General features: G+C 32.9%; 5 protein-coding genes and 1 long non-coding RNA gene across 6 annotated transcripts, besides 1 other annotated feature; 2 read left to right on the top strand and 4 right to left on the bottom strand.

Moving 5' to 3' along the window:
• Nucleotides 1-1,766: 1,766 nt before the first annotated feature.
• SPOM_SPAC186.04C (uncharacterized protein) lies at nucleotides 1,767-2,806 on the bottom strand. The gene has a single exon (NM_001356211.2). The coding sequence runs from the start codon at nucleotides 2,386-2,388 to the stop codon at nucleotides 1,861-1,863; it is 528 nt and encodes a 175-aa protein (NP_001343138.1). The 5' UTR covers nucleotides 2,389-2,806; the 3' UTR covers nucleotides 1,767-1,860.
• A 512-nt stretch (nucleotides 2,807-3,318) lies between these two features.
• On the bottom strand, nucleotides 3,319-4,768 carry gdt1 (GDT1-like protein). The gene has a single exon (NM_001020453.3). The coding sequence runs from the start codon at nucleotides 4,423-4,425 to the stop codon at nucleotides 3,637-3,639; it is 789 nt and encodes a 262-aa protein (NP_595023.1). The 5' UTR covers nucleotides 4,426-4,768; the 3' UTR covers nucleotides 3,319-3,636.
• A 61-nt stretch (nucleotides 4,769-4,829) lies between these two features.
• Nucleotides 4,830-5,139: an LONG TERMINAL REPEAT.
• A 179-nt stretch (nucleotides 5,140-5,318) lies between these two features.
• SPOM_SPAC186.06 (isomerase) lies at nucleotides 5,319-6,318 on the top strand. The gene has a single exon (NM_001020454.3). The coding sequence runs from the start codon at nucleotides 5,706-5,708 to the stop codon at nucleotides 6,258-6,260; it is 555 nt and encodes a 184-aa protein (NP_595024.1). The 5' UTR covers nucleotides 5,319-5,705; the 3' UTR covers nucleotides 6,261-6,318.
• Nucleotides 6,319-8,901: 2,583 nt separating this feature from the next.
• SPOM_SPAC186.07C (hydroxyacid dehydrogenase) lies at nucleotides 8,902-9,900 on the bottom strand (the record flags this gene model as incomplete). The annotated part of the gene is made up of 1 exon (NM_001020455.1): nucleotides 8,902-9,900. The coding sequence occupies one exon, from the start codon at nucleotides 9,898-9,900 to the stop codon at nucleotides 8,902-8,904; it is 999 nt and encodes a 332-aa protein (NP_595025.1).
• Nucleotides 9,492-9,935, top strand: prl61. The gene has a single exon (NR_150971.1). It is a non-coding gene; the product is annotated as a non-coding RNA (long non-coding RNA).
• A 2,235-nt stretch (nucleotides 9,936-12,170) lies between these two features.
• SPOM_SPAC186.08C (L-lactate dehydrogenase) lies at nucleotides 12,171-13,299 on the bottom strand (the record flags this gene model as incomplete). The annotated part of the gene is made up of 2 exons (NM_001020456.1): nucleotides 12,171-13,106; nucleotides 13,243-13,299. 2 exons carry the CDS (start codon nucleotides 13,297-13,299, stop codon nucleotides 12,171-12,173), a joined length of 993 nt encoding a protein of 330 aa, NP_595026.1.
• Nucleotides 13,300-13,364: the final 65 nt, after the last annotated feature.

A 13,364-nucleotide genomic window follows, 5' to 3' on the forward strand; every position in this document is an offset into this window, starting at 1 on the left:
AGTAAACATTCAATTCAGTTAAGAATTATTTCAGTTACTCGTTTGTTTCAATTTTATAATTCAAATAAATATTAAGCAAATTTTTACCCGTTTGATGCTTTCTGAAACAGTTTTCAGCAGCTTCACAGTTAATTTGGCATCTGACTAGCTTCAAACTATCACTATTTCGTTGAAAGGACTTGCCACTAATTTCACAAACAATCCACATATTCGTGATACTTTGTTTAATTTCAGATTAGAGGAAAAAATAAGAAAACCTTTTTTAAGAAGATAGTTCTGCAAGAAAAACTATGGTAGCCTTGCAAATGGTGATTTGACGTTTAGTATAGCATTGATATAGTGTTGCATAAAAGTAAGTCTACGGTCTTTTTCTAGCGGTCGTACGCATAAGCTTCATGCTGTAGTTTAAGCATCCTCATACTACAAATATTTAAATGAAGTAAATGTTAGCTCATGTCTTGTACTTTGCTAAAAAGCTGTGCGCTACACCCTTAATAATGGTCACTAGATGTGCGGTTTTATTAATTTAGCGGCACCAAAACGAACAAAACATAGCTCCTTTACTTTAACTTCTTTAGTAAAGCGAAAAAAAATTTAAATATAGTAAACATGAAATTTCATTCATCACGAAAGAAGCTTGACGTACTTCTCTATCCTTTTAAGTTAACAAAACTTGAAACAGTCATGTAAAATTTACGGATGTAAAAAAATTATTCAACGTCTTAATATAATAAAAAGGTCAAAAAATGATTATTCGGGTGTAATATTTTCTTATATAAATTATAGGATCAACTTCTTAACTTCAAAGTAAAATTTCGTTCCAAAACATCACCTAATTAGTCTTGTCAATTTGAATAGTGTTTTTTTTTTCTTGTCTCAGATAATTGATTGCAAACACTGGGCCAGTATATTACTAAATCAGAACAATTACTCCGGCAATATCAACCCCTATGATATTCCCGAACACCCTACTTCCACCATACAGACATACGACATTCTACACCTCATGCTAATTTAGATTTAAGTTGGCAGGTATCGAAGAGTCATATTAGCAGTCGCAAAAAGTAAATTAATAAAATACAAACATGCCTCAGGGTACTGGTGAATGGTATCATACCAAAACAGCTGTTCCAAAAAACTTACAAAAAATGCGTTTCCTTAAGTCGTAATGTTTTCCATTGAACTACAAACAACTACTTGTAGCCGTGCTCTGATATCCTAATATCCCCCAAATTCAGTAATCAAACTCTGGTGGTAACCATAAGCGAGTACATTTTTTGGAATGCACCCTAGATTTATAAGTAGACAAGATAGACACTATTCGCGAAGAAATTTGCGAATTATGGCTAATGAGATAGTCGTAGCTGGATTAACATCGCTACCAGATTTATGCACGCTAACCATCAAACAAAAGCCCCAAGGAAAAGAAAGAGATTGAAAACTTCCAACATTTTCTTTCATAGAAGTAGCTTTTACTTCCCTACAGCAAAGACATCCAAACTTGAGTTCCCGAAAACTCAGCAGAACCTTAAGAAGCAAATGCCTAATTTGCACCAGTAGTTAAGGAATAAAAATTTGTTTTTGCTACACGAATTAAAAGTGACTTCATTAACTTCTTTATTTATAATCAGCTGGCAGTCTTAACTTCTTCTACTGCTATGTAAAACTGACTGCTGTTTTTGAATCACGGAACCACATTCGTAAAACGATCTACGTTGTAATTTCATAAGAGTAAATTCAATTGAGTATAACCTTACACCTTACTATGGGCGATTGATGATTTGTAGAAATAAGAATTGCTTTGAACTAAAGCCTACTTGCTCTACCATAAAGACTGAATGATTTTCATTGGCTAGTTTTTCATCGTTTACTCTGATCCGTGACATTAGAAACTGCGTTTTTTATTTTATTTTTCCAACTGGATGATCCATCCATACCTTTCAGAGAAACTGAAGAGTTAGTTCTGGAGTTTAGTCTAGAATTTGATACTGATGAAGCTCTAGAACGAGCCTCTAGTTTCTCAACCACAGAATTACCAAGAACATGCGGCAAAGGGCCACTCAAACTCCACACCGGCTTGTTGGGTTTTCTTCGCGCATTTAATTCTTCGTAAAGAGGATCGACAAAATTTGAACGAGGAGTTTTAGAATTATCCTCAAGTTTTCCAGCCAAATACCCTTCAAGCCATTGTTGAGCATCTGGGTCTGCAAATTTGCTTAGGTCCTTAAGGTTTGGAGAAGAGATATTCATTTTCAAGGCATCTTTAGGTCTCATTTGTCGTGTAAGATTAACATAGGATCTTTTTGAAGCTTTTGGTTCATTGGATCGGCCATCATAAACGTGCGCATCGTTCGATGATGGCAATTGAATTCGTGAAGAAGTGTTCATATAATATAGAATGAAGAGGAATGACCTCAACTTATATGGAAATTTCACGATACGTATTTGGATACACCCGGACGAAGTTTAATTGATTTATGAAGAAGGTGGGGAAATTTTCTTACAACTTTTTCTTTTCGATTTTTTAACAAAATGCTTGCGCTTTAGTAAGGAAAAACTATTGAAACGTATGAAGTTTTCTTTATGATTGCTTCCACAACAGATAATCCTTTAGTATACGCATTCGCATATGTGCCTATCGGTCTCAAGTATTAATGTGGACAATGTAACCGATCACCTTGGTTATATAATTTACAGCACAACCTCTTTGTACTCGGTATTTCACAGAATCTGAATGGGCCGTGGATAGGCTAATATAATCATTGAAACCATAGGTGGTAGTCCTTTTGGATCGTGTAGTCGGTTCGCCATTTTTTATTGACCTTTATGTCATTATGTCATTATAAAGAGGAGTAGCTGTACTTCATCCGAAGTTCGCTTAGTGGGCTTCGAAGTACTACTAGTCGACTCCTAATGGAGTTTTAAGTGGGGTCAGGTTCATTCGGACTCCATTAGAGTCTATCTCTCATCTCAAGAGTTTCCTTTTAGTAAAGAGTAAGTAAGTACTGTCAACCAACTTTTCTAATTTGTAGCTCTCATTATTTTTAAAGAAGCGATCTATGAAAAACGTTGCAATGGAGTTAGTATGGTCTTTAGAGTAATTGTATAGTGACAAAAAAATAAATAAATAAATAAAGAGAAAAATACAATTAATGAGAAAATTGTAAATAAGTATTGAATATTGATATAAACAAGTTTTATCAAAAACAGAATATGTCAAAAATGCAAATAATAGTATAAATAATTTCTAAAATATACATTTGTACAAAAGTAGCTATTAAATTACTAATTCCATATATAGTATAGTACTTGAAGTAACCAGTATACAGTTAATTGTACGAAACTATTGCATTGAAGTTATTAAAAAATAGTATCAAAATACAGAGAATTTGGTGCCAACTGACAGATAAATTAGCAAAATAAGTCATTTCCGATCAAAATAATTTTCTCACAACGAGTAAATGGCATTGCTTTTTTAAGAATTTAAATCCTTTGGAAAATCTAAATAAGGACTTTAAAGAGTCGTATGTTAACGCTGAAAGCATTATCGGAAGGTATAAAACGTAGCAACCGTTGAAAATTATTTCTTCACTTAGCTATAAAATATCAAAGTAATAAAAATTGTAACCATCATCATCAAAAGCCTTGAAAAATGTACAGTATCCCAAAAATCATGAATACAATCCCTCCAAAGAACAGTACCTTATACATTTCGATTTTATTTGATATGTATCTTCCGACAATCACCGCTACCATTGTACACAGCATATGACCAATATTCACCCCAATGAAAACATCAAGCACCTTCTCCTTTGCCGACATAACAATGGTAGCAATTTGAGAACGATCCCCCAACTCACTAACAAAAATTAGTGCGAAAGCTTTTATGAAAGCCCGGGAAAATTTTTTCGAAAACAGATTTTTAAAACAGCTCATACTAAAGACTTTGAAAAATTTGTCTTTAAGCGTAGAGCTGCTTCTATTGCTGGCTGGTAATCCCAATTCTAATGTTTTTTTCATATCTTCTTCGTTTACAATAATTTTTTCGACTTTGTCAAATTCATTTTCAAGAGACTGTTGACTTTCTCTGACCTCTTTACTCTCTTTCAGCATTTTTACCCCAAATATCAAGAATAGTGTTCCACCAAGAATATGTGTTATCGATTTAGGGAACAGAAAAGGGGCAGCACGCCCAACTAACACAGCAAACGAAGTCATAAAAAAAAGAGCCAAATATGAACCAAAAAAAACGGATGCCCGTCCATATTGGTATGCCAACAGAGCAGTAACGATGAAAGATTTATCTCCAAGCTCACAGCCTATGATCATTGATATTGACATTCCAATGTTTTGAACGGAACCATGACTAAACTGCAAACTGCCTAAAGTAGTTTCCAAATTTAAGGGACTTTCAACATTAATCATGATTCATTTACGTTAGAGGGTAAAGGAAGATAAAACAATGAATAAGCAATAACTCTAATCGACAGTTATTTGAAGCTTCACTCAATAAAAATCTAAAATTTGCAATTCAGGTGGTTAGGCACAACGAAAGTTGGTAATTGATGGCCAATGCTGATAACGAATATAATGATGTCTCAAACTTAAGGCCTTCTAAAATACAAACAAAAAATTTCGATGTTTAAAACATTATCGAAAATTACAACGCACACTTTATGTATAGAAGAAGTTGAGTCACGGATGATCCAATCCGAAGCTTAAAGAAACAAAATCGTTAGATTCTACCAACACGGATGTGGGAAAACTTAGCTTTTCACCGGAAAAAAAGTAATATATAAGCATGGGAAAATTACCGACCATTTTTATTTTGTCAGCTAGGCAGTTTGGTATCTGATTTAAGGATACGTAGAAATGCGGCAAGTTTTCCTTGTGATCTATTATATTGCGATACACAGGTAGTAGAAGTAGCAGATGAGTATAGGCATTGTATTATCTAGGTTATAATGTTACCAATAACTGATATTGCTTATAACATTTAAAATAGCAACAATTTTAACTGATAGTTAGTTACTTTATCATAAATGATATTACAACCGTATTAATAACTTATTATGTGAAGTTGATAGAGCAAATAGAACATTATGAACATGTGACGTATAATGATACGCAACGTAGTGACTGTATTAAAAATTTTACAGGAAACCAAATAGTGATAATCGTAGCACGTCGAACATTAGGTTTCACTATTTCCAGTTTATCTTTATACATCAGTAGACATAGCTAGATAAGAGTTTCAGATTGTATCTTGCTAATCAAATTTTTTTAATATATAAACCCTTCTCAGTTAAGCTGTTGACAAAATTATTTAGCTTTACTTAACATAGCTTTATCTGCACGAATGGCATTATATCCATTCAGGCAAGTCGATGTGTTTTCTACTAAAGGATACGCTGGTAATCCTCTGGCAGTTTTTTTGGACGCTGACGGTTTAAACAGCACGCAAATGTAACAAATCGCTAAGTGGACCAATCTATCCGAAACAACATTCATACAGAAGCCTACCATCCCAGGAACAGATTACAGAATTCGTATATTCACACCGGGTTGTGAGCTTCCATTTGCTGGTCATCCTACTATCGGATCATGCTTTGTTTTGTTGGACAATAAGTCTTGTAGTGCCAAGAAAAATAAAGTAGTGCAGCAATGTAATTCCGGCCTTGTTGAATTGACGTTACATAACGAAGATGTCAATCAAACTTGGATATCTTTTCAAATTACCGAGTTATAAGACTTCAAGTATCTCACCAGAAGTAATAGTAGATTTGGAAAAATTTTTGAATTTATGTGAAGGTTCATGTTCACAATGCAATACTCCTTTTTGTGTAGATGTTGGTCCAAGGAATGCTATAATTCAACTACCTAACGGTGCTGATGTTTTGAACTTGAATCCTAATTTTCAAGCTATTTTTGAGTGCTGTTCAAAAAATTCGTTGACTGGCGTCCAAATTTTTGGAATGTATAACGACGGGACATACGAACTTAGAAGTTTTTGTCCTGTTCATGGGGTAAATGAAGATCCTGCTAATGGGAGTGGAGCTGGATCAGTTGGTGTATTTTTCGCCCTCAATAATCCATCAATAATCTCTTCCGATTTCGCTCATTTATTATTTAATCAAGGAAAGATATTAGGCAGAAATGCTTTAATTCGAGTAGCTATCAAGTTGTCTGCAAACGGATTATACGATATTCATGTTGGTGGCGGATCCAAAATCTGCATTTCTGGAACTGCAGAAATCTGATTTTTATTTAACAAAAGGACTGATAAAATATTCACTCGTTAAGTTACTGATAAATATTGAAAATATTAAAAAAATGAATAGGGTTTGTTTTATATCGGTATCCTAAAATAGCAATTAAAAATAGTGATATTCAATATGTATTGATCAACGGATTTTGAATTTATTATTCATTATTTTTTCATTTCTTTTCTTTCGATAAAAAAAGTGATTTCTTAACCAAAATCGGTTCTGATTTTTAATGAATTAGAACATCGCCCATATAACATACCACATGTAGAGCATGTTAAAGATGTTTTACAGAGACTGAAAAATGCACATTTGATTATCAACCAAGCAAAAGCGCAAAATTTTACAAACTAACAAATGAATTTGTAGGGTATCATATTTATGAAAAGGAATTTACATTTTGTCAAGAAAATATAGACAAAGTCCTACAATGGAAACAACCTAAGAATTGTAAAGAATACCTAAAATTTCTAGGTTCTGTCAATTATCTAAGAAACTTATATAATCTGCAAAGTCAAATAAACAACATATCAACAGAAATACCCTTGCCATCATTAAACTACTCAACCATTGAAAATTTATTGTATTTACCTTATTCATACCTTTTCCCTTTTTTTAATACAAAATAAGTGTTGGGTTATACGATTAATGGCTCTTTATTAGATGTTTTAGTGTTCGGGTATCGGGACTTTGTATATTCCATAATAATAATAGCGTGAAAAGTTATATTGTTGCTTATCATTCGAATAAAGTCATAATAATTAAATTTTGTTTCTTTGACTAAATACAATTTTTCGGTTGTGTGTATTGTTAATGTAAATTGTTATGAACGAACTGAACCAAAACTTAGATGTAGAAATTTATTCAGGAGTGTATTACACTATATTTGTTGAACCCTTTAAGCGCTATAAGTTTTTTGGATTATTTTATATAATTAAATAAACCCGCATATGCATTAGAGTTGTTGGGCAAGATAATGTGACATATTCTGAATTTCTCCATTCAGCAGCGTATGCGACCTTTTTTCTAACCTTTTTTAGGTAAAAAATAAATACAAATAAAATGTTAAACTTAATCTTTGTATCAAATAAGCAATACATATAACTCTTAAATCGCTAAAACTTTCATTTTTTATAACCTTCATTCTTCCATTTAACATATTATACGATATGACATATTTGGCATGTTAAACGTGATTATATTGATTGTATAGATGAAGTTGCTGTAAAATTAGTTCCACTATTACTACACAATGTTATATAGTGACCAAACCCGTTAATTATACACTACATTTGGAATTTTTGGGATAATAACATTTATGATAGCTATTGAATTTTAAACTTGTACTATTTACTCAACTATAGGTTAATAGTGAGCCAGATGTACGATAATACTTAGCGAAAACATACTAATTCATCAGTAGGTCCGCTCGCCCTACCAGAGTTCGGTAACTGTAAATAATTTGAACCATCACTGATTGAGGTAGAGTCTGAATTATTTTAAAGAGGAATGTTGATCTAATGGTTTAATGAAAATGAAAACTGTGACAGTAGTAACTTAGGCCAAATTAATACGGCTTATATGGAATGTAAAACACAATCGTTGAACCAGGCTACAAAGTGCATTTTTATCCAGAATAAAGCGGCATTAGTCAAATACAGATCCGCAAATTTATTCTGCCATTAATGTGTCGTAGAATTGGGATGATATGAAAGAAGTATCATTTGAATTTTAATTTGTCTTCCTTAAGATTCCTGTATGTTCACTTATCAAAGACTTTTTTCTAATAAACTAACGTGATGAATATAAAGTATAAACAAGTTAACAAGTCTTATAAAATAAAGTTCGATCAATCCATTAAATATTCTAAATTCAATTCATATCACACATTCGAAAGATATGAATTAAAAAATCTTAGTGTAAATAAATAAATTGGAGGATTGAATTTTTCAATTGATGAACATGAATGCTTAGTAAAAATAGAATAAAGTAATTAGTAAAAATTTTTATTCTGTTCGATACTTGGATTTGAATTAAGGTATGTAATTAATTGAACTGATATACAAAATTTAGTTAATTAAAAATAAAGAATTTTTTTTAACAATTTGACCTTTTTTTCATATTTGCTTTCAATAAATTTGATGGATTAGCGCCTCGTTTAGTGTCGGGGAGCTTAAGGAAACAATAAGAAGTAAAAGATCAATCAGTTCGAACTCCAATGTCGATAATTTGATTGTTTAAAGGAAGTGTTCATAGGGGGAAGAGCAATAAAGAAAGAATTATCGAGATACTGATTTAAAGTAAGAATGTTACCTTAATAGGTGCATACGATTGCAGACCTCTACGATAGCACTTTGAGTGGATCACGATTCAACTTAGTATTTTATTAACTTCAAAGCAATAAGGAAACTGCAAAACTTTTTCATCATTTACGTTTTCATTGACACAGCAATTATGGTTTAACGGTGCAGTATTTTCTCTCGTTATGTACGTTCAAGTAATAGGGTATTATAAGTTTTTCAATATGATATTTCCAACTCAAACTAAATTCTCATTTAAGATAAAGAAATTGAAAAGGCTAAATTTATAAAGGAATTACTTTAAGAAATAACAACAATATCATTTTATAAGTTTTTTAATTCTTGACGATAACAGATGGATCATTGTTTTGCGATGCAAAGTCTGAGACATTCTTTAAAGTTGTGTGTGCAATCGCAGAAAGTGCCTCCGCAGTGAAAAAGGCCTGGTGAGAAGTCACTAAAACGTTTGGAAAATTTGCCAGTTGTTGAAAAGTAGTATCTTTGATGACCTCGTTGGACAGATCTCTATAGAATAAGCGTCTTTCTCCCTCATAAACGTCCATAGCACAGCCCCCTACTTGGCCGCTCTCGATTGCCTTAACGAGCGCTTTCGTATCCACCAAGCCACCGCGGCTTGTGTTAATTATTTTGACTCCTTTCTTCATAGAAGCTAACAATTTCTCGTCTACCAAGTGTTCGGTATCTGGTGTCAATGGACAGTGTAAGCACAAAAAGTCGGCCTTTGCTAAAACCTCCTGTTGTTCAACAAACTGAATTCCAAATTTCTCCAACTCTTTATTGGGTTTGATATCATGAGCTAAAACTTCACACCCAAATCCCAACTTTAGGCACTTTGCAACTAGTCCTCCAATGCGTCCCGTACCCAGTAATCCTATTGTCTTGCCATGCAAGTCGTGACCGAGAAGGCCATTAAGATTGAAGTCATCTTCGCGCACTCGAACATACGCACGATGAATTTTTCGGTTAAGTGACAATAAGAGACCAATCGTGTATTCCGCTACTGCGTAAGGAGAATAAGCAGGAACACGAACGACGGTAATTCCATTATCAGCAGCCGCTTTTAAATCAACATTATTGAAACCAGCACAACGAAGAGCAATCAGCTTGGTACCATTTTTAGCTAACACTTTTAGTGTATCAGCGTCCACTTTGTCATTGACAAAAACACATACAACAGGTGCTTTTTCTGCGAGGACAGCTGTTTTCTTATTCAATATTGATTCATGGTAGTCAATTTCATGTTTGTAATTTTCATTTACCTTTTCAAATGGTTCTTTTTCATATGGCTGAGCACTAAAAAAAGCGATACGCATCTTTTAATAAATTGCTTAAATAAATAATGGGTAATAAATTTCTAAGTAATAATCGAGGTTCTTCAAATCTCCTGAACAAATTAGTAGATAGTTTCACGAATATTGGAACTATTTATAATATTTTGGATATATGAAACATCATAATAGAAATTTTACGAGTGTTTAATGACGATGTGTTTCCAGGTTAACTCGTTCGTTTTGTACGTCAATGAATGTTGCATATTCTAAACACTCGGCTGTACTTACAACGGATCCCCTCTAGTCATTTTCCCAAGAAAATTCAGAATGGCACTCATTCTCTTATGGAAGGTTTAGCGTTATCAACAGCCCATTTATTTTTGGTTAAACAGGTATTGAATTTTTGGAATTCATGAACATTTGCATTTGTGATGACTTTAGAAGCATGCTTTAATCCGAAAAACCACTTTAGTCTAAACATTTTTGGTATAATTTGTGGAATCGAAATAAAAATATCGTAATATACAATTATGCGTCATTTATAATAGAATGAGGAGCATGTTACTCTCTATGAGGTAAACTATTTCGCTTAAAAATTTATTTACTATATTCGTTCAATAGGTCACTTGTGTTTTCTAATAACTGAATGATTAAAAAAAAAAAAAAAAGGCGATTGACAAAATACATATAAAAAAATTGTATTTGGAAGTGAAAGTAAAAATATTGCAGTTGATATGGTAAACTAACTATAAAAAACCAGAAAGCGATAGCATAAGTGTATTCGAAATATTTTAAACGGGTTGTAGCGGAAACACCTAAAGAATTGGATGGTAAAAAAGGGGGCAAGGTATGTAAGTTACAAGCTACGTGAAAAGATACTTGATAAAATAATATAAACAAAAAATCGTTATAACTGAATGGAAGCGTTGTTCATCCGTTGATTATCGTCATAAAGTATTATACCTCATCTAACATATATATATATCCATTAATCAATATTCCCATATCAAATGTAACCGTAACCATGAAAAACATGACACACAAAAAAGAAGCATATTTAGAAGGAACCAACTAAGTAACTTATTACTTTTACTTTTTCCTTTATTTAATTTACCTCAATTTTATTTCACTTTCTTAGCCTTAACTTTTCTTTGTAGAGCTCTCAACTAGTGGTGAAAGGAAGGGTTAAAGTGAGAGTTTCTTTATTATTATTATTATAGAATATGAAAATTCGATTATTCAAACTGTAAACGTAAAATCAAACATTTTTTTTTTAACAAAAAATTTATGGCGTAAAAGTATGAGTTATTCTCAAAGCAGTCAATCTATTCACAGGTAATTTCTTCTTTACTAGTCAAGAATCAAATGTCAACTTGCAACACTCTCAACAAAGTTCAAAAGGACTTCAGCAGCTAAGTTGCTTTTCAAACTATACAAGTTTTGAGTCCACATAGAAAACAAAGAAAATGGGCTAATTTGACAAATTCACCGTGTATGTAAGATTTTTTTTTTTTTGGTAAAAATTATAGGTAACTAACAATCGATTGTACTAGAACATGGTCTGTCAAATGTGATCTTATCGGCCGAACTTTTTTACCTCAAGTCTTAAGTAGTACTGATAGTCAAACTTTTGAATAGAAGTGTGTATCTACTATTTTTTTGGGGGGGGTTTTTTATGTACAGGCTCAACAATGTATATATGCAGTAAAGATTATGAACCTTTGTAGTCAGGATTATCATAATTTACTTTTTAAAACTAATACATAATCGGTACACAATTGTTGCAATAGATATTCAAAGGATTTCTTTCAATTTTATGACTTCATTGTCGACTGATTAGGAATATAGATGATACATTGAAAATTGGATTTTACGTAACTCATGCCAGGTTGCTTTTCAAGTTACCGATTTAGTTTTTGTAGACCAACGTTCCAAGCCACTTTTTTAAAGCAGAAAGAGATTGATGTCTTTGCGAAAAGATTTGAACTTTACAGAATAGTAGACAGAATCTTAATTTTCAAGGCGGATAACTAAATAGTCGATTGCGGTTGCAAATAATTTCCTTACTAAATATTTGAAACAATCTTAACGCTCTTCATGGCAAGGTGTTTTGCGAGGTTTTTATTTCGTCAAAATACATGATGCATTCTTGATTTATTCAGTGAATCTATTATGAAAAATAGTATCAGCTTATCACTAACCATTTACTTAAACTCGTTGATATAATGAAACCAAGTATGTGGTTTAATAAATAATTATAATAAATTCATATTTCTATCATCATCAGCTGTTAAGCTACTAATTTCTAAAAATCAATTTAAACCAATCGATTCAATAGCATGCTTGATGCTTTTCACGGATTCTACAAGCTTGGCATCCTCGTCTTTGGAAAGCTTTGCATTAATTATGCGATGAGCACCATCTTTGTTTAGCTTTCTTGGCATACTAAAGCAAACATCACCAATGTTTGAGTAAGAATCTAATCCAGATACTGTCAATAGTGCATTTTCATCCCGTATAATTGCAGCTAGAATACGAACGAGACCTGCAGCAACGCCATATTCCGTGGATCCTTTTCTTTGAATAATATCATAAGCGGCATTTTTTGTTTCTTTAAAGCATTCATTCAATGCTTGTTCATCATACTTCGTCTCAGATTCTTCACAGAAATCTGCAAGTGAAAGTCCTGCAATACTGGCGTGGGACCATACAGCCAATTCGGAATCCCCATGCTCTCCAATGATATCGGCATTTACACTTTGAGGATCAAGGCCATATAACTTTCCGATAAGATATTGGAATCGTGCAGTATCAATAATTGTTCCGGATCCTATGACTCGTTCAGCTGGGAATCCTGTGAGTTTTAATGTAGCGTAAGTAAGTACATCCACAGGGTTGGTTGCAACTAAGAGGATGGCATCTTTTGTATATTTAGTGACTTCTCTAAGGATTTCCTTAAAGATGGAAATATTTGCTTTAAGTAGATCCATTCTTGTTTCACCTGGCTTTTGATTCTTTCCAGCTGTAATTACAACTGCCGTTGCGTCCTTACAATCTTTATAGTCACCCAAATATACGCGAGTCTCATGGGAAAGTGGAGCTGCATGATTCAAGTCCATAGCTTCACCTTCTGCTTTCTTTTTGTTCAAGTCAATGATTACGATTTCAGCAGCTAATCCACTTAGTAGTAGTGTAAAAGCAGTAGTTGAACCCACATTTCCAGCACCAACAATCACAATTTTAATTGACTAGAATATTAAGTTAGAACTATATTCCCTTTCCTTTATTGAATAAAACGATTTAGTCAAGAATCCTATAAGTTTGTTTCCACTTGCAATGCCCGTTTCACTTCGAGAAGGAACAAGTGTGCAATATGTCACTTACCTTGAAACTTGATGAACGAACAGAATCGTTGCTAAACACTTTAGAACCAGCGGTCATATTGTTATATTTCTTGTTATTCTTATACGCTTGAATACAGTTTGTTTTGAATGCAGTTAAGTGTT

The sequence above is a fragment of the Schizosaccharomyces pombe genome (assembly GCF_000002945.2).
Source record: "Schizosaccharomyces pombe strain 972h- genome assembly, chromosome: I".
NCBI classification, from domain to species: domain Eukaryota; kingdom Fungi; phylum Ascomycota; class Schizosaccharomycetes; order Schizosaccharomycetales; family Schizosaccharomycetaceae; genus Schizosaccharomyces; species Schizosaccharomyces pombe.